At 39.1% G+C, this 27,759-nt stretch overlaps 1 protein-coding gene across 1 annotated transcript in view; it reads left to right on the top strand.

Moving 5' to 3' along the window:
- Positions 1-26,436, top strand: part of THEGL (theg spermatid protein like) — a 37,433-nt gene extending 10,997 nt beyond the window's left edge. The window contains exons 2-9 of the mRNA XM_043905866.1: positions 528-558; positions 3,771-3,836; positions 6,176-6,304; positions 7,578-7,715; positions 15,521-15,635; positions 22,067-22,198; positions 24,384-24,559; positions 26,104-26,436. Of these exons, the coding sequence (XP_043761801.1) occupies positions 528-558; positions 3,771-3,836; positions 6,176-6,304; positions 7,578-7,715; positions 15,521-15,635; positions 22,067-22,198; positions 24,384-24,559; positions 26,104-26,218 (902 nt within the window). The 3' untranslated portion in view covers positions 26,219-26,436. The remainder of the gene's footprint in view (positions 1-527; positions 559-3,770; positions 3,837-6,175; positions 6,305-7,577; positions 7,716-15,520; positions 15,636-22,066; positions 22,199-24,383; positions 24,560-26,103) is intronic.
- Positions 26,437-27,759: the final 1,323 nt, after the last annotated feature.

Below are 27,759 nucleotides of genomic sequence, written 5' to 3'. Positions count from 1 at the left end.
TTATTTTTACTCTAAGTCAATTTTTTAAAAAGAAGAAATGTAACTGTTTGATTTACCTGTGGTTTACTTTGTCAAGATGTGCTGCGCTCAGATTCTCAGTCGTGTCTGACCCTTGCAACCCCGTGGGCTGCAGCCCATCAGGCTCCTCTGTCCATGGGATTCTCCAGGCAAGAAGACTGGAGTGGTTGCCATGCCCTTCTGCAGGGATCTTCCCAACCCAGGGATCGAACCCAGGTCTCCTGCATTGCGGATGGATTCTTTACCATCGGAGCCACTTTGGCCTTTCCCCCAAATAGTTATTTTTCCTAGTCCCTTTGTTTATTGACTTGTAATGGCTATTTTTAATCATATCTTTGATTTTTTAAAAACTTACTTATTAGGCTGCCATGGGTCTTAGTTGCAGCTTGGGAATCTTCAATCTTTGCGGCATGCTGGTCTGTGGCATGTGGACTGTTTTAGTTGTGGTGTGCGGGAATATCTTTGAGTCTTATTGAATCTTATTTTTGCTTTTCCTTTTCCTTTTGCAGATCCTGGTCCTTGTGACTTTGTAAGGAAACGGTAAGAGGATAGACACAGCACTGTTTTCCCAGACTTTACTAGCTGAACGCGGCACTCAATCTGGGGCATTTGAAGTGAAAGCTTCTCTTGGGAGTTTTGAGGAGATTTGTGTTCTTTCCCTGTGTCATGAGGCCCTTTTCTAGGGGCAGCTCCCTTGGGAAGAGGAAAGAAGAGCGATAAAGTGGTTAGGACAGAGGTGTGGGAGCGTTCCCCTTAGATTCGCTCGGTGTTTACCTGTCGCTCAGGCTGTGCGTGCCACCTGACAGGGCTGAACCTAAAGGTCCAAGGCCCTAAAGGCACCTGGGATCCTGCACTCACCATCTCATGGCATAGACCTTGTGAAGCTTCTTGTTAGTACGTCTCAATCTCCTCTTGCCTCTAACTCAAAATTCAGTCGCTAATGAAATTTCAAGAAAGTGCCCTCTATGAAAAAAAAGAAATATGTGTGTGTGTGTACATGCAGTGTACAAACTAGATGTCTCCTGAAAACAGATGCTTATTCTTGATTTGGTTAAGATATACTTAGATGAGGTAATAGAATAAAATCACTCAAGAGAAAATACTAAAGGTTCCTATCAATGGCTTATATAGATGAGAAGTAAATAATACCAGATTTTATTTTTTCACTCTTTTAATAAGTGAGTTGTAATTAATCATATTGTTATTGTTTACCATCTACATTTATTGTTATTGGTTGGACTTAGTTTGCATTTCCTAAGTACTATATTTTCTAGTTGTTTTTTCCTCACCTCTTTTAGGCATTAAACACTGCTGCCTTATTTTTATGTACTACTTTGCTGTTTAAATTTTATTTTCTCACAGGAATCCTGAGAAGTTGATAGGGTGGATATAATCAGCTAGATTTTCTGAGAGAAAGTGAAATTCAGAGTAATCATGTCACTTTCCCAAGGTTGTAAGATGAGTAGGCAGCAAATCTGGTAGAACTAACTTTTACTGAGTATTACTGAATATCCACTTAAAATACCAAATTACTTCAAATAAATGCATGCCAAGTGAGCAGACTCTCCTATTACTAAACAGACAGTGAAATCATTTACATCTGGAAAGTTTTTATACTTAAAAAAAGACTATGAAGAGTGTTTCTTTAAGTGTTTTTGTTGTTATATTATTTCTTGCTTTCATTTGATTGGTTAATTTGGTTTGTTTCTGTGAGAAAATTTTGTTCTCTATTATCTGTGCCTGTCCCAATTCTCTAAATAATCTTGTTAAACAAATGTGCTGTACCTGATGGTTTTAAAAGAAATATTTAGTATAAGCAAAATATACATGGGTGTTCCGTCACTCAGTCATGTCCAACTCTTTGCAACCCCATGGACTGTAGCCTGCCAGGCACCTCTGTCCATGGAATTTTCCAGGCAAGAATACTGGAGTGGGTTGCCATTTCCTACTCTAGGATAAGCAAAATAGTCAAGTGTAAAAAAGCATTCTGACCAAAAGAAAGAATTATTTGAATTACCCCATCAATTCAGACATGAAATTGTTTCCTAATTGTTGCTATATAAACATATATTTATTGCTCTGCTCCTAAGGTAAGAATTTCCAAAATTTTGTTAGCTATTGGTGAACTACAGGAGATTAATTATCAATGAAGACATGTAAAAGCAAAGTAATCCTCATTAAAAAAAAATATGCCTTGAAGAGTTCAGATCCCTCCACCACATTCTTTTGTTTCTGCACAGGGTCACAAGTAGATGCTGTAAGGTAATGTAATACTTGAGAGAGAGGGCAAGCCTGCATTAAGATGAAGAGATGTAGGTTGATGGCGTAGCTTTGGTGACACAACCCACAATAAGTGAATGATCACACAAGATTAACAGGTGTTAATGAGATAATTTCCAATTAAAGTAACAATACAGTTTAACTATCTATATAAATACAATGGAGAAACTGTCAGTAGTCTGATATATAAAATGATGCATTAAAATAATATTATTTAGGTGGTGACAAAACGGTAGAGAGGGAAAACCTGGCTTAGAGGTGATGATGGAGCCAGGAGCTAAATTGCCTGCAAAGATTCATGTATAAGAAGATATTTTGTCTGCACTATAGTTTGCTTTTTCCGCCACCTAGCCACCCACCCTCCCTGGAAAGTTGGTTCGGGCCATCATAGCAGAGTTCGACTTGCGTGGCAAAATCATTTTTTTTTAATTGAGTAAGGGTGTAGTTTTTTTTTTTCCCCTGGCAGTGGACAGTATCTTCATTATTTCCAGACAATAGCAGACATGGCTTGGGGCAGGGTACATTGCATCAGTTACATATGTATGTGTTCAGTCACTCAGTCATGTCCAACTCTGCGGCACCATGGATTGTAGCCCACCAGACTGCTCTGTCCGTGGGATTTTTCAGGCAGGAATACTGGAGTGAATTGCCTTTTCCTTCTCCAGAGGGAGATCTTCCCCACAGAGGGATTGAACCTGTGTCTCCAGCATCTCCTGCCTTGGCAGATGGACTCTTTACCACTGAGCCCCCTAGGAAGTCCATCAATTACATATCAGATCTCAAACATTTAACCACTGAAGAATCTTTTGGTTATCTCAAACCACCATCACAATCTCATGTTTGGAAAGATTTGTTGTTATTGTTCATTAACTTCTGCTGAGGATAGACATAATTAGTCACATAGCTGCAAATAGCTGCAAAGGAGTCTGGAAAATGCAAAGGAACACACGGATACTTGGGGACCACAAACTGTCTCTGCTGCAGGTGGATTCAGAATAGTCAGGGAAGTCCAAGGAGCAGAATAGGGCAGGTTGGAGGTTGAGTGGTACCCAGAGTATATTTTGCCTGTTTCATAGTTTACCTGAAGCCACAAATTCTGTTGGAAATTTTCTTGTACAGTCTCTTCAACATCCAGTGCTATCAAGCATTTACAAATTTACTTACTATGAAAATTGAGGGTTTTTGCCAGTAAGTGTACATTTTACTTGGATTCTTCTGGAGATAGTACATTCTTGGTCATATTGTGTATTTATTGTCTTTTATTATATAGTATATTTTTAATGATTTTAAAAGTGAGAATTTGGGGTTCACAATATTATTGAATACTTTTAGCTTTTTTTTAGCACTCTTCAAATCCCGTATAATAGGACCTTGGTTTTTATTTCTCCCTCAGATGAGATTTGTTTGATTACATCTAATGTAAACATATTTGTTAAGCATCCTCATTGAATTAATCTGCTGGTATTTGTTAGTTCTTTTTCTAGGAAGAGAATTCAAGATCTTTCTAGGCCTAAGAAACAATGGGGAGCCCCAGATAGGTAAGGTAATGTTATGTGGTCTTGTTTGTGATGATTATTCCTTACATTCAATAAGTATTATTTTCACCTGTCCACTTACTCTGCATCCTAGCAGCTCTGTGCTCAAGTGGGGCCACTGAATCAGTATTGTCACCTCAGCTGAGTCAGCACAAGGAAGCTGAAACTTAGGTCAGTGATTCTCAAATTTGTCTGCACACTGGAGTCATCTGGAAAATTTAAAAGCTGACTGATTCTTGGGTTCCATCCCCAGAGATCTTGACTCACTTGGCCTGGGGCACAGTCTAGACTTTAGGAGTGTTAAAGACTCCCCAGGTGATCCTAACAGGCAGGTAGGTTTGAGAATCACTGTCCCAGGGCATTATTCTACACACATGGGACACACTTGTGTCCATCCTCCAAGTTCGCATTTGCAGCTTCTAACATCTGGGCCTGTGTCTCTAGGCCTCTGCCAAGAGCACACCTGTTCTCTGGGGTCTCCAGCGGGCTGGACCCACTGGCTTTCCACTCCTGGTCACAGGATGTCCCCTTTTCTTTTTTGGTCTGAACAAAGCCTGATTTTTTTCCCTCATCCATTGATCTTTTATTTTCTAAATTAATGGATTTTATTTTTTAAAGCAGTTTTAGACTTACAGAAAAAACTACAGAGAAAGTTTCTGTATTACCACCCCTCCCCTAGTTTCCCCTATTATTAACATTATTAACTTGCATTGAAAAGTGAAAGTTTAGTCGCTCAGTCGTGTCCGACTCTTTGCGACCCCGTGGATCGTAGGCTACCAGGCTCCTCTGTCCACGGGATTTTCTAGGCAGGAGTTACTGGAGTGGGTTGCCATTTCCTTCTCCAGAGGATCTTCCTGACCCAGGGATCGAACCCAGGTCTCCCACATTGTAGGCAGACACTTTACTGTCTGAGCTGCCAGGGAAGTCTGTTAACTTGCATTACTGTGGTACATTTGTTACAGTTAATGAACAAGTATTGAGCATTATTATTAACGAAAGCCTATAGTTTACATTAGGGTTTACTTTTTGTGTTGCACAGTTCTCTGAGTCTTGACAAATGTGTAACGTTGTGTATTCACACTATATTATTCTACAGAATAGTTTCACTGCCCTAAAAATTACCTGTGCTCCACCTATTGATCCCTCTCCCTCTTTCCCTTCTCTCCAAACCCCTTGCAACCACTGATCTTTTAACTGTATCTATAATTTTACCTTCTCTGGAATGTTATGTAGTGTTGGAATTGTACAATATGTAAGTTTTCAGACAGGCTTCTTTCACTTAGCAAAATGCCTTTAGTGTTCCTCCATGGCCTTTCGTTGCAATAGTACATTTCTTTTTAGCATTGAGTAATGTTCCATAGTCTGGAGGTACCATAGTTTATTCACTTACTGAAGGACATGTTGGTTGCCTCTGACTTGGTGCAATTATGAATAAACCTGCTGTAAATAGTCATATGCAGGTTTTTGTGTAGATAAAGGTTTTCAAGTCATTTGGGTAAATACCTTGGAGTACAACGACTGGATCATATGGTAAGACTATGACCTTAGCTTTGTGAGAAACTGCAGAACTGTCTTCAAATGATCTGTACCACTCTTACCACCAACGAATGGAAGTTCCTGTTGTTTCACGTCTTCACCAGCGCGTGGTGTTATCTGTGTTTTGTGTTTTAGCCCTTTTAATAAATGTGCAGAGGTGCCTCATTATTTTAATTTGCAATTCCCTAATGACCTGATGTTGAGCATATTACATATGGTTATTTGCCATCTGTGTATCATCTTCTTTAAAGTGTCTGTTCACATCTTTTGTTCACTTTTTAATTGGGTTGTTTGTTTTTTATTGTTGAATTTTAATAATTCTTTGTATTTTTGAATGCCAGTACTTTATCAGATGATATAGACTGCATGTTTGTGTCCCCCCAAAATTTACATGTTGAAATCCCAAGCCCTAGTGTGATGGTATTTGAATGTGGGGTCTACGGAAGTTAATTAGATCTGGTACAGTGCTTCACCCAAAGTGGAGTCACAGTGTGGATAAGTGGTGTGCCCATTTTATGATGATCTTACTGTAATTGCAGTGTCCATTACATGATGGCAGAAACAGAACTGTCTCTGATAGATTCATTTTTGGTCATCACCTTTTAAGACAGTAGATAAAACAGCCTTGTTCTTGTTTTAACTTCCATAAGCAGTTTATCAGCTCCTGATGCCTGGAAATTGTAAAATTTTATAATAGAGCCGTTCTTGAAGTGTAGTAAAATCAATAGAGAAGCCACCAAGAGCCATTTCTAAGATGTCAATTATCAGTGAATTTTCTTAGCATTTTTTTTCGTGATTTTTAACAGAAAACTGTTTTGGGGGAATCAAGATCCTATTCGCCCTGTTTCCCAGAGTGCTTTGAAAGCTCAAATGACCCGAAGATTAGAGAGCCTTGCCCAGCCTAAGGAAGTCTCCCACCGATATGTACCTAATAGGTTAGTATTTGTGTGTTTCCAGGTTGTGTGTTTTCAGAAACACAAAATTTGTTAAATATTACAGATTCTATATCCATTTCCAATCTGATGCTACAGTAAAACTTTTCCAGAGCAACATCTAATATTTAGCTACTGCAGACTTGTATTATATCTTACAGTTTCTTGGCTTATCATGATTTTGATTTTTTAATAAAATGAGGGTGTTATGCAAGGATATACACCAGGCTTCCCAGGTGGTGCTAGTGGTAAAGAACCCAGCTGCCAATGCAGGGGACATAAGAGATGAGGGTTCGATCCCTGGGTCGAGAAGATATCCTGAAGGGCATGGCAACCCACTCCAATATTCTTGCCTGAAGAATCTCTTGGACAGAGGAGCCTGACAGGCTACAGTTCATAAAGTCACAAAGAGTTGGGCGTGACTGAAGCCACAGCGCAGATGCATGTACAATATATAACACTATTGTGTTATATACTGTATATATTGTGTTATATACTATATATATTGTGTTATATACTATATACTATATATATTGTGTTATATACTATAAACTATATATATTGTGTTATATACTATATACTATATATAGCACAATATATAACTCTTATTTTATTCATGAAACTATGAATTTTGTATAGCACCCATGGGCGTGGTTATAATGAGTTAAGTAGGGCATCTAAAAGTAATAATGTTGTTAAGACTTTTGATGCCCTTTGCAAATTTGTTTTCTTTGGATGTTTGTTGAATGACTGGACTTTCTGCTAGTTGGCACTTTGAGGAAAGATGATAAGGTGTGGGGAGGATGGGTACAGGCATGAGGGAAGTTAAAGTAAAGAAAAAAGTGAAGATAACCATTATTTGAAGTTTGGTTTATATGATAATTGAGGTAGCCATTTCTCTACCTCCTTCAATATACAATTTAGTTAAAAGTCAGCAAACTTTTTCTGGAAGGGGCCAGATGTAAAATTGGCCATAAATTGTCTGCTGCAACTCTGAGAAAGCACCTATAGACATATGTAAACAATTGTGCCTGTGTTCCAACAAAATCTTAGAATCTTTGCATCTGTCTTCATAAGATATTGATCTGTAGTTTTTTTCTAATGTCGTTCTTTTTGTAGTGTCTTTGTTTATGGTAATGCTGTCTTCATAGAATTGGTTGGAAAATGTATAGAATTTATTACTTCTTTGTGAGCTCCTATTACACTATTAGGCTGGTTGGATTTAATAATTCAAATTCATGCCTGTTTCACTCACTTTCTCTTCTACAACTTGCAGGGTTCAATATTGCTATAGCTGCGGTAGAGAGTCTGTAATCTGGGAGATCCCCTCTCCTGCACTGTTTTGCCAACCTTCCAAAAGGATCCAGAAGCTGGCACAGCCCAACAGATACAAGAGAGGGTACCTAATAGACAGGTAGAGTGCCTTGAGAATCTCTGTAAATTCTCATCTGATTTGGTGACTGTCACAATATTGTTGCTCTTATTTGAGTATATGCAATTTCACAAAATAGAAGTCCACTTGGTTTTCAAAGGATCAGAGTGAAAAATCTAAAGTTTACAGCAAATGTAGGTAATCAGAAGATCATCATCAATAATTACATTTGACTCAAATTGTAGTGAAGCTAAAATTCACACCATACTCACCATTGTCAGCGACTTCAAAAATATTCAAATGAAACATTACAGGTTTTTGCAATTCTCTCTCTTTTTTTTTAAATTTATTTTTTCAGTGGGTTTTGTCATACATTGACATGAATCAGCAATAGATTTACACGTATTCCCCATCCCGATCCCCCCTCCCACCTCCCTCTCCACCCTACAATTCTCTTATGTTCTCTTATGCCCCTGTGACTATAAACGCTCTTCCTTTTGCTTTAAATGCTGGATTTCTACTTGTCTTTAAAAGATCTCTGGGTTGCGAAGATCCCCTAGAGAAGGGAACAGCTACCCACTCTGGTTTTCTGGCCTGGAGAATCCCATAGACAGAGGACCCTGGCAGGCTATGGTCCATGGGGTCACAAAAAGTCAGTCACGACTGAGCGACTTTCACTTTAAAAGACAGCTTAGGTGATATCTTCCACATGAGAACTATGATTGTAATGAGGTCATTGGAAGAAATGTTAGGCTGTGTTAGTGGAATATGCACAAGGTTCACATACAGGAGTGTGAAACTACTGCCGTGAACTACGTTAGTCAGAGCACATTAGGTGTACATGTCCACTCACGGATGTTATACCTTAAGAAGCTGACAGTAAATTTGAGACTATTCAGATGGGAATGCATAAGATGTTGAGTCTTCTGGAAAGTGTTATATGAATAATACTTAGGAGAAATAATATGTTTAACTTAGAGAAGACACCAAGGAAACAGTGATAACTGTTTGTTTAAAAGGTCAGCATCTGAAAGAGGAAGGGAAAATCAAATTAAAGTTACTTAATGTTGATTCTAGAACTCGAAGTAGAACAAGGGATTTATACAGCAGCCAGTGTCACCTAAGGGTACAGAAATCTTTCTGATAGCCATTCAGTAGGGAAAGTGTTTATCTGGAGAAATCAACTGCTATCTCCACCCAAATCCCTGAAAATGTTCAAGCACAAACAGAAATGATGACTTTAGGTGGATTTTAAAAAAGATTCCTGCATTCAGGGAGTGGTTGAACTGGACCACTTGAGTCTTTTTCCATCATAAAATCCAGCAAAAGTGGCCCAGTTCCTCCACAAAATTTGCTTATTTATCAATTCATTCAATAAAATCTGTTAATTTAGTTAAAATATACATGTAAATTTGATAGAGATTTCAGTCTATAAACTAAAAGAATATTTGTCTGTCACCAATTTTTGAGACATTTTTGATGTTTCATATTAACCTACAATACCTAACTGACATTTATAGGACAGTATATCCAATAACAGCAGAACACACATTCTTCTCAAGTGTACATGAGATATTCTTTAGGATAGATCATATATTAGGTCATAAAACAAATGTCAATAATTTGAGAAGAATTGAATTCATACAAAACCAGTTCTCTGACCACAGTGAAATGAAATTGGGAACCAATAGCAGAAGGGAAATTTTAAATATGTGAAATTTAATACCTTCCTAAACAAAAACAATGGGTCAAAGAATGAATCAGTTTGATATTAATAAAAATGAAAACACAATATACCACAACTTATATCTAAAATAGTTATTAGCAGGAAATTTTAGTTATAAATGATTACATTAAAAAATAAAAGATTGAATACCATAACTTAATCTTCCATCTTAAGAAATTACGAATGAAAATCAAGCTAATTCAAAAGTAGCAGATGGAAGGAAATAATAAGATCATAGTAGAAACAAATAGGAACTAGGGAGATGGAGAAAAATCAGCAAAATCAAACGCTGGCTCTTTGAAAAGATCAACAGCAATGACAAAAACACTTGGCTAGACTTATCAAGACAAAAAGATTCAAATTACTAAAATCATGAAAGAAAGGAGCTTCCCTGGTGGCTCAGTTGGCAAAGAATCCACCTGCAATGCAGGAGACCCAGGTTCAATCCTTGGGTGGGGAAGATCCCCTGTAGAAGGAAATGGCAACCCACTCCAGTATTCTTGCCTGGAAAATCCCAAGGACAGAGGAGCCTTGTGGGCTATGGTCCATGGGGTTGCAAAGAGTCAGACACAACTTAGCAACTAAACCATCATGAGAGAAAGAAGGGACCTTTCTAAGGAATCATATGCAAAAGAAGAGTTGCTACTACTGACTTATAGAGATAAAAAAGGATTATAAGGGATTATTACTCTGAGCAATTATAAGGTCAACAGATTAGATAACATAAATGAAACAGGCAAATTCCTAGGAAGACAAACTACTGAAACTTACTGAATAATAGAAAATCTCAAAAGACTCATAATAAGTAAAGAGATTTAATTAATAATTTTTAAAAACTTCCTATGAACAGCTCAGGAACAGATGCCTTCATTGATAAACTTAGTGATACATGTAGAGAAGAACTAACACCAGTCCTTCAGTTTCCTCCAAAAACTAGGTCATGAGATCCATATTATTCCTGACACCAAAACCAGGAAAGGTCAAAGAGAACAAAATGACAAATGATATCTCTTATGAGTATATATGTAACAGTTCATACCAAATTACTACCTAACCAAGTCCAGATATACATGCAGCAGTCCACACCAGAATACTGGGAAAACAAATCTAACAACATATAAAAACAATTATACACCATGACAAAGTTGGGTTTATTCCAGGAATACAAGAATATATTGAGTTCAGCATTCTGAAATCAATGTAGTAAACCAAATAGAACAAAAAACCTTCAAGAGATGGGAATACCAGACCACCTTATCTGCCTCCTAAGAAATCTGTATGCAGGTCAAGAAGCAACAGTTATAACCAAACATGGAACAACTGACTGGTTCCAAATTGGGAAAGGAGTACATCAAGGTTGCATATTGTCACCCTGCTTATTTAACTTATATGCAGAGTACATCATGAGAAACGCTGGGCTGGAAGAAGCACAAGCTGGAATCAAGATTGCTGGAAGAAATATCAATAACTTCAAATATACAGATGATACCACCCTAATGGCAGAAAGTGAAAAGGATCTAAAGAGCCTCTTGATGAAAGTGAAAGAGGAGAGTGAAAAAGCTGGCCTAAAACTCAACATTCAAAAAACTAAGATCATGGCATCTAGTCCCATCACTGCATGGCAAATAGATGGGGGAACAATGGAAACTGACACTTTCTTTTCTTGGGCTCCAAAATCACTGCAGATGGTGACTGCAGCCTTGAAATTTAAAAGATGCTTGCCCTTGGAAGAAAAGCTATGACCAGCCTAGACAGCATATCAAAAAGCAGAGACATTACTTTCCCAACAAAGGTCCATCTAGTCAAAGCTATGATTTTTCCAGTGGTCATGTATGGATGTGAGAACTGGACTATAAAGAAAGCTGAATGCCAGAGAATTAATATTTTTGAACTGTGATGTTGGAGAAGACCCTTGAGAGTCCCTTGGACTGCAAGGAGATTCAACCAGTCAATCCTAAAGGAAATCAGTCCTGAGTATTCATTGGAAGGACTGATGCTGAAGCTGAAACTCCAATACTTTGGCCACCTGATGGGAAGAACTGACTCATTGGAAAAGATCCTGATGCTGGGAAAGATTAAAGGCAGGAGGAGAAGGGGACGACAGAAGATGAGATGGTTAGATGGCATCACCGACTTGATGGACATGAGTTTCAGCAAGTTCCGGTGATGTACAGGGAGCCTGGCGTGCTGCAGTTCATGGAATCACAGAGTTGGACATGACTGAGCGACTGAACTGAACTGAACTGAGCATGATTACCTGAATAGACTCAAAAGAAGAACTTAAAATTTAACACACATCATACTCAACAAACTAGGTATCAAAGTGAATTTCTTCAACTTGATAAAGGACATCTACAAAAACCCACAGCTAACATCATAATTAATGGTGAAAGACTGAATGCTTTTACCCTGAGATCAGGAGTAAGACAAGAACATCAGCTCTTACCATTTTTATTCAACATCATGTGTGCGTGCTCAGTCACCAAGTTGTGTCTGACTCTTTTGCAGCGCCATGGACTGTAGCCTGCTAGGACTCATCTGGCCCTGGGATTTCCCAGGCAAGAATACTGGAGTGGGTTGTCGTTTCCTACTCCAGGGTATCTTCCCAGTCTAGGGATCGAACCCATGTCTCCTGCATTGGGAGGTGGGTTCTTTACCACTGAGCCACCAGGGAAGCTGCCATTCAACATCATACTACAGATTGAAGTCAGAGCAATGAGGCAAGAAAAAGAAATAAAAGGTATTCATGTTGGAACAGAAGAAGTAAAACTCTCTCTGCTCATACATGACATGATCTTATATATAGAAAATCTCAGGAAATCCATGTAAAAATATTGGTGTAGTCACTAAGTTGTGTTTGATGCACAATCCCATGGACTGTAGCCCACCTCCTCTGTCCATGGGATTTCCCAGGCCAGAATACTGGAGTGGGTTGAATAAATGAATTCAAGGAGGCACAGAATCCGAGATCAATATACAAAAATCATACATGCAATGGAATAATAATAATAATATATGCAGTGGAATATTACTCAGCCTTGAAAAGGAAGGAAATTCTGACACATGGTACAATAGGGATGAACCTTGAGGATATTATGCTAAATGAAATATGCCAATCACATGCACAAATGCTATATGACTCCACTTATACACAGTACCAACTGCAGTCAAATTCATATGCAGAAAGTAGGATGGTGATTGTGAGGGACGAGGTGGTGGGAAGAATGAGGAGCCATTTAGTGGATTTAGAGATCTGCAAGATGAAAATTGTTTTGGAGGTTGGTTTCACAACAATGTGAATGCATTTAACACTACTGTATTACACACTTTAAAATGATTAAGATGGTAAATTTTACACTGTATGTATTTTACTATAATTAAAAATAAAAACAAAATACTTAGTAATAAACTTAACAAAAGAATTATATGTACACAGAAAATGACAAGCATTGTTGAAAGAAACTGAAAATTTAAATACATGGAAAGACATTCTTTGTTCGTAGATTGAAAGTCTTGATTTTGTTATGAAGACAAGTCTCACCAAATTGATCTACAGATTCAATTCAACACATATTAAAATTCTAGCTATCTTTTTTGGGTAGAAATTGACAAGGTGATTCTAAAATTCATATATAAATGCAAGAAACCTAGTGTAGCAAATAAACAGTCTAGAAAAAGAAGAGCGAAGTTGGAAGACTTACAGCTTCCAATTTGAAAACTTGCTAAAAATCTGCAATAATCAAAACAGTGTGTTACTGGCATAAAGATATAGATCAATGGAAAGATCAAAAGACATACAGATCAATGGAAAAGAATTGAGAGTCCAGAAATAAGCCTTTATTTTTTTTAACCTTTATGTTTATATCAATTGATTTTTTACAAGGATGCCAGGAAAATTTAATTGAAGAAGAATAGTCGTTTAAACAAATGGCGCTATGATAACTGGTTTGTTTTTTTTTTAAAGTCGCTCAGTCGTGTCTGACTCTTAGTGACCCCATGGACTATACAGTCTGGAATTCTCTAGGCCAGAATACTGGAGTGGGTAACCTTTCCCTTCTCCAGGGGATCTTCCCAACCCAGGGATTGAACCCAGGTCTCCTACATTGCAGGTGAATTCTTTACTAGCTAAGCCACAAGGAAAGTCCAAGAATATGGGATTGGGTAGCCTTTCCCTTCTCCTGGGGATCTTCCCAACCCAGGAATTGAACCAGGGTCTCTTTCATTGCAGGAGGATTCTTTACCAACTGAGCTATCAGGGAAGCCCATGATAACTGGGTTTTTCATTCCTTGTATGTTTGGTGTGAAATAGGGGTCCAACTTCATTCTTTTGCAAATGACCCCTACTTCACACCAAGCATAAAAATTAATTCAAAATGAATCACAGACCTAAATATAAGAGCAAAAATGTAAAACTCTTAGAAGAAAACATAGGCATATATCTCTGTAACTAAGCAGTGGCTTCTTAGACATGACACCAGAAACACATGTGACAAAAAATATATAATAAATTGGACTTCATCAAAAGTAAAAACTTTCTTTGCATCAAAGGGCACTCTCAAGGGAATGAGAAGACAACTCATACATTGGGAGAAAATATTTGCAGATCATATAAGGGACTAGTATTCAATATATATATAAATAATTCTTAAAATTGTGCAAAAAAGACAACCCAATTTAAAAAATAGGCAAGGGACTTCAATAGACATTTCTCCATAGAAAATATACAATAAACCAAAAAGCACATGAGAAATGTTAAATATCATTAATCATCTTGGAAATGCACATGAAAACCATGAGATTCTACTTCACACCTCTGGAGTGTCAATAATAATTAATATACATAAAATAACTTGTACTGGAGAAGTTGAAACCCTCATACATTGCTGGTGGGAATGTAAAAGGGGTGAAAAATAGTTTTCCAGGTCCTCAAAATGTTAAACATAGAATTATCGTATGATCAGCAAAGCTACTCTTAGGCATGCACCAAAGAGAATTGAAAACATGTTCACACAGAAACTTGTACATGGTTATTCACAGCAGCGTTTTAAAATAGCCAGAAAGTGGAAGCAACTCAAATGTTCATCAGTGGATGCATGAATAAACAAAATATGACAAGTCCATATAATGTGATATTATTCAGCCATAAAAGAAATGACAATTGATACATGATTTTTGAAAAGATGCTGAGTAGAGTAAGCCACACACAATAAGCAACATATTTGTGTGATTTCATTTATTTGAAATGTCCAGAACAGGAAAATCCATAGAGACAGAAAGTAGAGTACTGGTTCTAGGGATGATGAATGGAGTCATGGGGAAGGACTGTTAATAGCTGTGGGATTTCTCTTTAGAGCATTGAAAACATCCTGAATTTAGGTAGTGGTGATGATGGCACAATTTTGTGAATGTTCCAGAAAACACTGAATTGTACATTTCAAAAGGGTAAATTCTATGATATGCCAGCAATATTTCAGCTTTTAAATCTAACAGACTAATCCTAGAGGGTAATCGTATTTATTTGAGAAAAACTTTTTCCATACTATGTTTGTAGGTTTGTTGCTTGACAGATCTCTGTTCTGGAAAAGGCATACATAGGAAAACCACTATGATAATCGACCAGGTTGCTGGAAGTTACGGCCAGTACTCTCAGACTGCTCTGCAGAGGTCTACCACAGAAGGTTCTCGATAGCGACTGGAATTTTTATCTCAGGGTTTTAATATGAGGTTTTGGTAGACAGTGAAGTGTTTTTTAAACTGCAAGTCTCAACCCATCAGTGGATCATGAAATCAATTCCAATTATTTTTTTTAATGAAATCAAATGAAATTTTAAAAATCAGAATATATTGCCTAGGGAGAGCATCGTTTCATGATCATTTAGTTTCAGATAGGCAAATTTACATATACTGTATCATAATATAAAATGTACTTGGTACTGTGGATCATAGTGAAACAACTTTGAGAAATACCAATCTAACAGAAGGAGCATGAATGATTTTGGGAAAAGATGCTCCTGAGATAGAAACAATATATATATAATTGATTGGCGGTTAATTATAGCAATGAAAATGGAGTTATGGTTCTTCCAGTGATTATAATATTTCATGTTCCATTTGCCTATAGACCCTTCAGTGATTACTTAATAAGAGATTCTGTTCAATTCTCTGATCCTTCTCCTCGGATATTACGACTCTCAATAGCCAAAGCCACAAATCCAAACTATGTTCCTCCAAAAAGCGTAAGTGGTCTATGTGAAAGAAACAGTTCTATATAGACTTTGTAACCTGATTGTAACTGTGATGTGCTCCCCTCTTATTTCTAGGTGGATATTCTCTTTTCTTCCTGTTTATTTTCCACTCTCATCAAATGAACTTTTCTGTCAGGATTGATGTGAGAAGCAGATTCACAATGAGTATTATGTTAAATTAACCTTAAGAAATTATGGGAGCTGATGAGAAGTCTATGGAAGACTTTCATGGCAGCTGGGACTTGGGTCTGGTCATAGATCTAGGAGAAATGAGAGAGAGTAGGGGCAAATGAGCAGTTCCCTGGAAAATACTTCAGTGGCCATTTCAGGTTCTCCCGTCTAGGAGAGTCTCACCTCTTCAGACAAGGGAGGAAGGCGTAGGATACTCACGGGTACCCAGCTTCACTGGAACGGGCCCTTATGTTTCAATTCCAATTTTCAAGGTCCAATTCCTTCTCAGTCATTGCCCTAACTTTAACATAGGAGACGGTATAAGTTTGGGAATTCAATTTGCACTGAACTACACTATTCACAGAAGTAGATTTCAAGTTTGGTTTTCAGTATTTTCAGTCCTGTGACCATAGGAGATAAGGATTTATTTTGGGTAAGTCACAAAAACTTTTCCAGTCTCTTAACTACACCTTCAAGTGGGAATTTAAAGCCCTGAGCTGATAATTCTTTTCTCCATTTCTCCAGTGCACTTAGGGGCGATAAACCCACCCCAGACACTTGTTTATTTCCTTAAAAAGATTTCCGTCAGCACCTGCTTGGCTCCCCAAATCATGCTTCGGTTCTATCAGTACATGCCATGGACTGCCGGTGTCTTTTTTTCTTCTTTTTTTTTTGACCCCTGGCAATAGGATCATTAATAGCTTTAAATCTAATCTGCTCAGAGAACAAATTCCAGATAGTCTAGGACTAATATAGGCATACTTTGGAGATATTTTGGGTTCAGTTCTAGACCACCCCAATAATGCAAATATTGCAATAAGGTAAGTCACATGAATATTTTTGTTTCCCAGAGCATATAAAAGTTATGTTTACACTACTGTAGTCTATTAGGTATGCTATAGCATTATGTCTAAAAACCAATGTATATACCTTTATTAAAAAATATTTTACTGCTAAAAATTCTTAACCATAATCTTAGCCTTCAGTGAGTCATAATCTTTTTGCAATAGTAAAGTCAAAGATCACTGATCACAGATCGGTGTAATATAACAGTAATGAAAAAGTTTGAAATGTTGTGAGAATTACCCAAATCTGACAGACAGATTCAAAGTGAGTAGATGCTGGTGGGGGAATGGTGCCTATAAACTTGCTTGATGCAGAGTTGCCACAAACCTTTAATTAAAAAAAAAAAAAAAAAGGACAGTATTTGCAAAGTGCAATGAAACCCAGTATGCCCGAACAGAGCACTCATCCTTAAGTTCTGATCTGGTTTTCTGTTGCTTTCTACCAAACCACACCCAAACATAGTGATCTAGAACAACAGTCATTTTGTTACACTCAAGGATTTAAAATAAATTTTTAAAAATTTATTTATTTTTGGCTGTGCTGGGTCTTCGTTGCTGCTCAGGCTTTTTTTAGTTGCCGAGTTGTGTCCTATGTTGGCAGGCGGATTCTTTACCCCTGACTCACCAGGGAAGCCCACTCTGCTCAAGGATTTTGAGTCAGCAGCTCTGACAGGGAAGCAGTTATGACTTGTCTCTGCTCCATGATGTCTGGAGCCTCAACTGAGAGATTTCTAATGGGTTTGGGTGTCTCAAATGGTAGGGAGCTGAAATCCACTGAAAGCTCCATACCTGCCTTGCTTGGCCTGCTGTTAACAACATACCGTAGACTGGGTGGCTTAAACAACAGACGTTTCTTTCTCACAATTCTGGAAGCTGAGTAATCCAAGATCAAGGTGCCCCTAGATTCTTTTTTTAATGAGGACCCTCTTCTGGGTTGTAACAGCCATCCTCCCGATATGTGTCCCATGACCTATGCTTTGTATGTAAGCAGAGAGAGTTCTGATCTCCCTCCCTTTTCTCATAAGCACACTAGTCTCTTTGTGGAGGTTCCACCCTCATGACCTCATCTGAACCTAATTATCAAAGGCCCACATCCAGTGCCATTGCACTGGGGGTTAGGATTTTAACATATGAACTTGGCTGGAGGTTAGAGGGGTGTTGAGGGGGTGGATATAAACATTCAGTCCATGGTTGTGATTCAGTTGCTAAGTCACATCCAGCTCTTTGTGACCCCACGTACAACAGGCACCTCTGTCCTCCTGGAGTTTGCTCAGATTCACGGCCATTGAGTCAGTGATGTCATCTGACCATCCCCTCCTCTGTCGTCCCCTTCTCCTCCCGCCTTCAGTCTTTCCTAGCATCAGGGTCTTTTCCAATGAGTTGGCTCTTTGCATGAGGTGGCCAAAGTGTGTAGAACTTCAGCATCAGTCCTTTCAATGAATATTCAGAGTTTATTTCCTTAAGGGTTGACTGGTTTGATCTCCTTGCAGTCCAAGGGACTCTCGAGTCTTCTCCAGCACCACAATTTGAAAGCATCAGTGCTTCAACATTCAACCTTGTTTGTGGTCCAGCTCTCACAGCCATTCATGACTACTGGAAAAACCATAGCTTCAACTGCATGGACCATTGTTGGCCAAGTGATATCTCTATTTTGTAATATGCTGTCTAGGTTTGTCATAACTTTTCTGCCAAGGAGCAAGCGCCTTTTAATTTCATGGCTGCAGTCACCATCTGCAGTGATTGTGGAGCCCAACTTTTCCTCCATCTATTTGCCATGAAGTGATAGGACCAGATGCCATGATCTTCATTTTTGAAATGTTTGCCTTTAAGCTATTTTTTTCACTCTCCTCTTTCACCTTCATCAAAAAGCTCTTTAGTTCCCCTTCACTTTCTCCCATTAGAGTGGTATCGTCTGCATATCTAAGAGTGTTGATATTTCTCCTAGCAATCTTGATGCCAGCTTGCGATTCATCCAGCCAGGCATTTCACATAATATACCCTGTATAGAAGTTAAATAAGCAGGGTAACAATATACTGGAGAAAGCAATGGCAACCCACTCCAGTACTCTTGCCTGGAAAATCCCATGGATGGAGGAGCCTGGTAGGCTGCAGTCCATGGGGTCGCTAAGAGTAGGACACCACTGAGCGACTTCACTTTCACTTTTCACTTTCACGCATTGGAGAAGGAAATGGCAACCCACTCCAGTGTTCTTGCCTGGAGAATCCCAGGGCAGGGGGAGCTTGGTGGGCTGCCGTCTATGGGGTTGCAGAGTCAGACACAACTGAAGAGACTTAGCAGCAGCAGCAGCATACTCCTTTTCCAGTTTTGAACCAATCAGTTGTTCCATATCCAGTTCTTGACCCACATACAGGTTTCTCAGGAAACAGGTAAGGTGGTCTGGTATTCCTATCTCTTGAAGAATTTTCTTGAAGAATTTTTCAAAATTCTTCTTTCAAGAATTCTTCAAAATTCTTGAAGAATTTTCCACGGTTTAATGTGATCCACACAGTCAAAGGCTTTAGTGTAGTCAATAAAGCAGATGTTTTTCTGGAACTCCCTTGCTTTCTCCATGAAATGATAGCTCACAATTTGATCTCTGATTCAGTCCATTACAACAACTATTTGTAGTGCCCCCAGCTGGAATGCCTTGAAGGTTAAACTCAGCTGGGACTGTCTACAGGGTCACCTTTGTATGGCCTTTCCATGTGGCTTAGACCTCTCTCAGCATGACAGCTGTATTCTGAGAAGGAATATCCTAAATTGTAATGTTCCAAGGGTGAGCCTTCCTGGAGAATCAGGTAGAAGCTCCATGTTTTTCTTATGATTTAGCCTTGGAAGTCACATTATGTCCCTGCAGGCATATTCTGTTGATTGATACAGGTACAAGTCTGGCCAAATTCAAGGGGGCAGGGCTGCAAACCTCACCTCTCCATGAGAGAAGTGGCAAAGAATTTATAGGCACTTAAGAAAAAAACTTCCACACCCAGTGATGCAAGTCTTTTGGTATCCTTGAGCATGATTTTTGTATCCAGAAAAGATTGTGCAAAGGTATGCTCTTCAGTAATTAATAGCCAATTTTTAAAATTTCAAATTAGAAAATCTGTTTCTTAGGCTTTTAAGTTTAGTTTGGTAGTTTTATTATTCTATTTATAATTCTAGAAGTTTTTGACAGTAACTTTTAAGAGTCCTAAGTAATATCTGATACACAAACTTAATTAAATTCATTCAAATAGTTTAAACTATATTTATACATGCTTACTTGCTCCGTCGTATCTGACTCTTTGCAGCCCCATGGACTGCAGCCCACCAGTCTCCTCTGTTCATGGAATTTTCCAGGTAAGAATACTGGAATGGGTTGCCATTTCCTTCTCCAGGGGATCTTCCCGACCCAGGGATCGAACTTGCATCTCTTGTGTCTCCTGCATTGGCAGGCAGATTCTTTTTTTTTTTTGGCAGGCAGATTCTTTACCACTGCACCACCTGGGAAGCCTAAATATATTATATTTGATTTCTTTTAAAGTTACTTTATGTCAACCATCTACATTAATAAAACCTCAAATATTAAATAGTTATTTAAAAATAGAAGACATTAAACTTATAAATACAGTGAACCTGAATGTTTTTTTTTTCTGAAGTTTTTTAATGTTGTAAGCATTGATACTGGCCCAGGTTCCTGGACTCTTTAATCAACAAATGGATAAGAGGCCAGATGAAAAATTCAGGCAAGGCTTCATCGGGAAAACAAGTAACAGGTGCCCTTGCTTGCTTCCTGAGAGTGGGCTGAGCTGCTCCCTTAAACAGGGTGAGGGTGGGGGCAGATGAAGTTTCCCAGGGGCTCGGTGGTAAAGAATCTGCCTGCCAGTGCAGGAGAGGCAGGTTCGATCCCTGGGCTGGGAAGATCCCCTGAAGGAGGAAACGGCAACCCACTCCAGTATCCTTGCCTGAAGAATCCCATGGACAGAGGAGCCTGGTAGGCTACAGACCATGGGACTGCAGAGAGCTGGGCTCAGCTGAGTGCCCGAGCACAGAGGTAGGTGACAGGAAGGGTGGCCTAGGTGGTCTGCCAGCTCCCTTGGTGGCGCTGCGTGCAGGGATCATGCATAGCATCCTGCTTTTGCTCCTGGTATCTCAAAGTGGCAGTTGAGTTTTGGCCTTTTTGTGTCTTCTACTTAGTCATAATTTGCCCCAGCTGTGCACATAAGTGGTTCTTTTAGTCCCCTTATAATTTCTTTGTATTCTGTTGCTCCAGGAGGCATTTGTCGAGGTAAAGGCACTGCAATAAAGGGTCCCAGGTCCCAGCCTGTTTCAGAATCACATAAAGTTAAGATTTCAACTGAATGTCATCCTTCTAAATCAGTTACTCCATGATACACTGCAAATTGCAGTTGTAATGTTATCATTCTTACAGGCCAAATTCTCTTAAAACATGTGCCTACTTTTTATTCTAACATATGCTTATTTTTTGTTTTTTAGTAATTTCAAATTTATTGACAAGCTGCAAAAATTAAAGTCCATTGGCTTTGTCGTTCTCTGTCCTCTGTGTAGGGTGTGTGTGTGTGTGTGTGTGTATTTAATTTTTTTCCCTGAGTCACTTTTCAGTTCACATGTTTTCCTTTTTCGGCCACCCTGCACAGCTTTTGGGATCTCAGTTCCCTGACCAGGGATCATACCTGGGCCACGGCATTTGAAGGTGCCAAATCCTAACTAGATCATCAGAGAACTCCCTCCCTGAATCATTTTTGAAAGTTAGTTACAGACATCGTATACCCCTTTCCTCAGCGCTTTATTGTGTTTCCTAACAATAGGATATTATCTTTTAGAACTACAGTCCTGTTACTAAGATCAGGAAATTTAACACTGATGTAGTACCATATCTATTCCACAGTCCCTGTTCAAACTTCATCAATTTTTGCACATACTTATTCTGAAGTTAAAGTGTTATTTCTATGAGTTATATTTTCTTAGCTATTTGACAGTTAATTCTAAATCTTCTAAGAGTTTAAAAATAACACACGCCCACAAAAGAAGTCAAGTTACTATTACAAGTACCTGAGGTTACTTGCCACCAGAGACTTTGGATGGATATGCTGTAAGAAGTCCTTTTACCTCTGTGAATGTCATCCTAAGTCTTTTTTAATAGTAACTCTTAGGACTGTTCAGTTCTTCTCCATCTTTAGTTTAACAGTAAGTTCCAAAATAACTGAGTTTGAATCTATACAACCTAGTTTCAGAAGGATGGAAATTGATGCTTTCGGTTATAATCATGGGTTACTACAATATTCTCATCTCTTCTGTTGAATGTACTAAGAAGCCTGGTCCAGCAATCAGATGCTACTTTGTAACTATGACCTAGATAGTACTTAGTGTTTGATGTTTATAAGTACTGTTTTCTTTTTCTCCCCTAGATTGAAACCAAGATTTTGTCGTCTACCCTGACTGCTATTGCAGCTCCTAGAATTGTAGACCTTGCCCATCCACGGATCAAGATAGAGGGTCTGTGCTTTGAAAGAGAAAGAAGTGAAAAGCCCATTCGTCCTGTAAGCTGTCACTACCTTGGCATCCTTCAGCTCACTTTCTGCTCATTCCCAGGTGTTACTTTGCCTCCGTAGGGCATAGACCAAAGTCATTGGATAAGAAACCTTGAAAGAGTGGTCTGTGGCAGGAAGGAAGACCTAGCTGCAAGATATGGAGAGAGGTTGAGGGTTGTGGGCGAAGAGCATCATGAATTTGGGAGTCATTAAGAGCTGAGTTCAGGTTCCTGCCTCACTACTGCTAGCTCTGTGATGTGATAACCTTCTTGAGCCTTATTCATTTAATAAGGATTTGAATATCTTCTGCGTGCCAGACACCAAGGCTGGTGAACACAAAGGAGGGAGAAAAAAAAATAAGTAAACAGATAAGATGATGTCAAGTTAGTGATAAGTGCTATGAAGAAAATGGGAAAGGAGTGACTATGGCTGTGGGTAGAGAATACGCTTCTTGTGTATGGTAATCAGGGAAAGCCTCTTGAAGGAAGGACTATTTGAGCTGAATGAGAAGGGGTCAGCTAAGTGAATAAGAAGAGAAGAGAATGTTCTCGTAAAGGGAAGAGCACATGCCAAAGTCCTAAAGCTGTGATGGCATTGTGAGCAAGGGGATTGTCAAGATAATAGTTCCCAGTTTCAGGCCTGTTGTGACTTGTGGTAATCGATAAGGCAGGTGTTTAGCACAGAGCCCAACACCTTTGGTGGTTTCCCTCACTCTTCCTCCCGGACACTCCCCTCCATTCACTGTAGTGGCTACTTGACTTCTAATCCCAATCGAGTTTTCAATAAATACCTAATGATCATGTTGCCAAAGGAAGTCAGACCAATTTCATCATTATAGGAATCTGAGGATTAGATGTGGAATTCTATTAGGAAATCCCCTAGGAAATAAAAAAAACCTTGAGAGAGTGACTTGAGTTTGCTAAAATGACTTGTGACCTTTGGACAAATCAAAACTTGATTCTCGGTTTCCTTGGTATGTGATTATAGCCGTCTTTAGTTGCTAGAATTGTTTGGGGGTTTAAAAAAAATCTTTTAAAAAAATGATTCCATTTGCCAATGCAGGAGACGAAGGAGATGAGGGTTCGATCCCTGGGTCAGGAAGATCCCCTGGAGAAGGAAATGGCAACCCACTCCAGTGTTCTTGCCTGGAAAGTCCCATGGACAGAGTAGCCTGGTGGGCTGTAGTCCATGGGGTCACAAAGAGTCAGACGTGACTGAACAACTACTGCAGATAATTATACTCTTGAGAGAGAGAGAATAGTAGCTATATGTCATCTTTCCTATTTTACCAATAAAGCAACATAATAGAAAGGCCTCCTGCAGATGTGGTTTCCAAAGTAGGACCAAAAGGAGTCAATGAGTCAGTCAGTCAACATATCTTTATTCAGCAATAATTATGCTCCAGAATCTAGTCTAGTTTTGGGCAAACAGGTATGTCTCCCAAGCAGCTTATACTCTGGTGGGGAGAAGCAGACAATGAACACACCAACAATAAAATAAATGAGCTAAGGCAGATGTTGGTGAGTTCTGTCAAGAAGATTAAGTATTGTGGAAGAGGGTAATTAGAATGGCCGATATATCTTGGATAGTCAGGGAAGAGCTTCTTGAGAATGTGATGTTTGAGTCTAGAGACTTGAATGATGGAAGAGGAGGCATGACAAGAATGGGGAAAGAAAGTTTCAAGCATAACTAGCAAGTGCAAAGGTCTTGAGATGGAAAGAGCTGGGCCAGAGGGGCCTGTGTGGCTGGGGTCTTAGTGATCAAGGGAGAGATGGAAGGAAGGTGAGGTCATGGACAATAGCAGGCAGATCATGTAGGACCTTCTTGGCCACAGTAAGGAGCCTAAATGTTATTCTTAGCAAAATGGAAAGCTGCTGGAAGGTTTAAACCCTGAGAGTGACATGATTTGACTTGGGCCTTAGAAAGTACATCCCTCATCAAGTTATTATGGTGATTGCATGGGAATGATACAGGCAGATCACTGAAAACACTCTCTGGCTCATGGAATACGCTTGTTAAAATGCACCTTCTCGCCCTCAGTAACTGCTGTGTGAAGGCTGGATAGTACGGGGCAAGAAGGGAAGCAGAGAGGCCAGTTCGGAGAGGAATCAGGAGAGAAATACTGGTGACTCGATAAAGGCTATACCTGGAAAGAGAGATGTGAGATTTTTCTGTCATTTTGTTTCCACTATAGATCTCCCACGCTGCCTTGCTGGCCCACCCTAGCCCTCGAATACTAGCTCTAGCTAAGGCCAAGCCTCTTCATAAAGATTATTTACCTCCCCGCAATGCCCTCTGGCCAGTATCTTATGCTGCTCTCCATTCCAAGATATCTCCCAGAGTTCAAGAACTAGCTAACCCAAATGCAAGGTATGTCAAGTAAAGGCTAAGATGGGACAGGAGAGCCTGGGGATATTGAGGGAAAAGCTGATCTAGTAAGGTCAGTGAAATGAGTTGTAGGAAAACAATAGATTTTTTAAATCATCTCACTTGTTACATTTATTGTGGCAAATCTATGGTCTTCTTACAATGAATTGTTGATAAGACTTCAATTAAATAGTGGACTAGTATTGAGCTTTAGACCTAGGATACAACTCTGTTATTATGGATATGGGATTATTTATCTATATTATTAGGGGAATAATCTATCTCTATTGTTGGGACTTCCCTGGTGGCTCAGGTGATAAAGAATGTGCCTGCAATGCAGGAGACCTGGGGTTGATCCCTGGGTCAGGAGCATCTCCTGGAGCAGGGAATAGCTACCCACTCCAGTATTCTTGCCTGGAGAATTCCATGGACAGAGGACCCTGTTGGACTACAGTCCATGGGCAATGAGTGGGACAGGACTGAGTGACTCACACACATCTATACTTATATTGTTGAGGAAAACAAATTATAGGGCAGAAACATAATTGTTACAATTTCCTACATTGCAGGCAGATTCTTTATGGGCTGAGCCATGGGGGAAGCCCACTTATATTATCTCAGAGGAGTACATAATCAGCGGGTAACAATGGTTACTTTGGGGGCTTAGGGAGCTAGGATGGGAGGAAGACTTACTTTTCCCTAAATAGACTTTTGTAATTTTTGAACGTTTTTGCATCATGTACATGGATGAACTATTTCAAATAAATCAGAAAATATATTAAACAAAGAAAAACTTGCCTCTAATTCCTGTTCATTTTTCAGAAGACCTCTCAACTTGCCTGAACCTCAATTCATTTTGTTACCTTCAAGGGATAATACTTGATCCCCTTTTTCTAGCACCATCAAGAAAACATAACTGAAAAAGTTGCAGTAGTCTTGAGCTCAGGGAATAGGAAATATATTCAATGTTATATAATAAAATATTCTAAAATTTTGCAATAGGTTTTTTCTTTTTTTAAAAAAAAAAAAAAGTTAAACATCAAATGAAATGGCACTTATTCTCCGTACACTGACAAAGGAAAGGGAAGAGTAAGACCAGGTACTCAAGATTCTGTCCTGGTAGCAAAATTCTTATTTGGTGGTTAAGGATGGAAACTTCAAAAAAACATGATTTCTTCAAGTTCACTAGTGAACTGTCTGGCTTTGTTTTAACATTGCCAAATTATTGAGGAATTTCCAGAATTCACTTTCTATGGAAAGAGGAAAGGCCTTGGAATCTGACACAAATCTAGGTTTGACCACAGGTCATTCTTACGACTTGCCTGAGCTTTCATCTCCTTACCTGTATAGTGGAGGTCAATGATACCTGTTTTATGAGATGCTTATGAAAATCAAAACGGGATAAGAATCGCTTCTCGGCCTTTTGGCTAAGATCAAGTGTAAAACGGGATAATATCACGGTGCCTAACATATAGTGGATGCCTGAGGAGTGTTAGTTCTCTTTCCCTTTCATCCTATTTCAAGTCGAATCTTTTTTTCCATTTCAGGACTCCTATGCATATTGTATATTATGATCCAGAAGTCTTTAAAGTCAAGCCAGCTGCTTTGAAAACACAGTGTTCTCCGAGGATCCAGGAGTTGGCAGAACCTATTATACGTTAAAACCAGAAAGCCGCAGTTCCCTAGTCTGGTGCTGTTGGTTTGTAGCCCCCGCCCCTCAATACACACAGGACCTCCAGGGAACACGCTGCGTGATCTGCAATCATGTCTTTAGCAGGTCTGGGGACTCCAGCATGCTTTAAAGAGAAAATGATAGCCCGCCTTACTATCCTTACTTCTTTCCTCATGCACGTCTTATCGGTCTCATTGCTCTGACTGACCTGAAGAAACAAAGCCTCCTTACATTTGCTGGTTTTGCTCTTCTTTTCCTGGTGAGATCTATGTTCTCCAGTAGCTGATCTCATCTCACTGTCTTCTCAAATAAATCCTGAAGACTGAAATCATTCTTCGTGTTATTTTTCCATTGCCCCCTCATTACCAAGAAGTAACACTGAAAAACGGTGAAGCCTTTGTGGATAAGTCAAAATGCTTTCTATAATCTGTAGATGAAATTTAGGAAACAGGTTACTATATTTTTTTGAATGAGTAAGTGAACATTTATTCAATATTTTTGTGGCAAGTGCTGCACTAGATACATATAAAAGAAAATTCAGTAACCTTATGAGATAATTATTATCATCTTCAGTTTACAAGCGAGAACACTGAGATCCAGCCTAGATTATATTGCCATAGAGTTATAAGTCAAATTGTAACTTTCAGCTCCAAATTGAAGTATCATTTTATAAAAAGATATAGTTATATATTAAAATCAAATTATTGATGAAGTTGGTAATTTCTGCTTACTCTGGATCAGAATTTTTTAACCTAGAGTCTGAAGACAGCCTTTGCAGGGTCCATAGATCTTCTATGAGTCCATGTACAATTGCACGTATGTGAGTGTTCTGGGAATAGCACCCATGGTTCTTTATTTGGCTGTGCTGGATCTTCCTGCTGCTTGTGGTCTTTCTCTAGCTGCAGCACCCAGGCTCTGTAATTGTGGCGTGTGGGCTTAGTTTCTCTGGAAGCATGTGAAACCTTCTCAGACTAGGGAATGAACCATGTCATCTGCACTGGTCGTTGGGTTCTTTATCACCAGACCACCGGAGAAGTCCACATCCATGGTTCTTATCATAGTCCATAGTCTGAAACTAATTCACGACCTGGAAAAGGTTATGAAGCAGTATTCTGGAGGATAGCTTTTCATTTCTCAAAATGTTTGATTAAACCAGTAGACTTTATGTTTTACTATTATTTATTTATCATCACAGCTGGAAGCAGAAGGGAGCCTTGGGCAGCTTTTGTAGCTCAAAAGACTGATTCTTCTGGGGAATAAGGTGATGGAGTCTTTTGGTTCTTCTTGGGGTTGCTGCGGTGGAGTGTTTTGGTCTCCATTTTGCAGAAGCATAAATGTCATGCAGCCAAGGGTGAAGGCAGTGCTTTCCCACAAAAAACAGTGCTGCCTCGTGTTTCCACAGGAAATAGATTAAATGATTCCATCTCCACCAGCCTCTTCCTTCTCTCACGCTCAGAGTCATTTATCATGAGTGACAGAAACTAGGCATTTGGTAAGCACTGTAATGCTTTGTCAAACTGCATCCACCCAG

Source organism: Cervus elaphus, chromosome 6 (genome assembly GCF_910594005.1).
Source record: "Cervus elaphus chromosome 6, mCerEla1.1, whole genome shotgun sequence".
Taxonomy (NCBI): Eukaryota; Metazoa; Chordata; class Mammalia; order Artiodactyla; family Cervidae; genus Cervus; species Cervus elaphus.
Note: the sequence above shows the minus strand (reverse complement) of the source record. Positions and strands in the feature narration are given on the sequence as shown.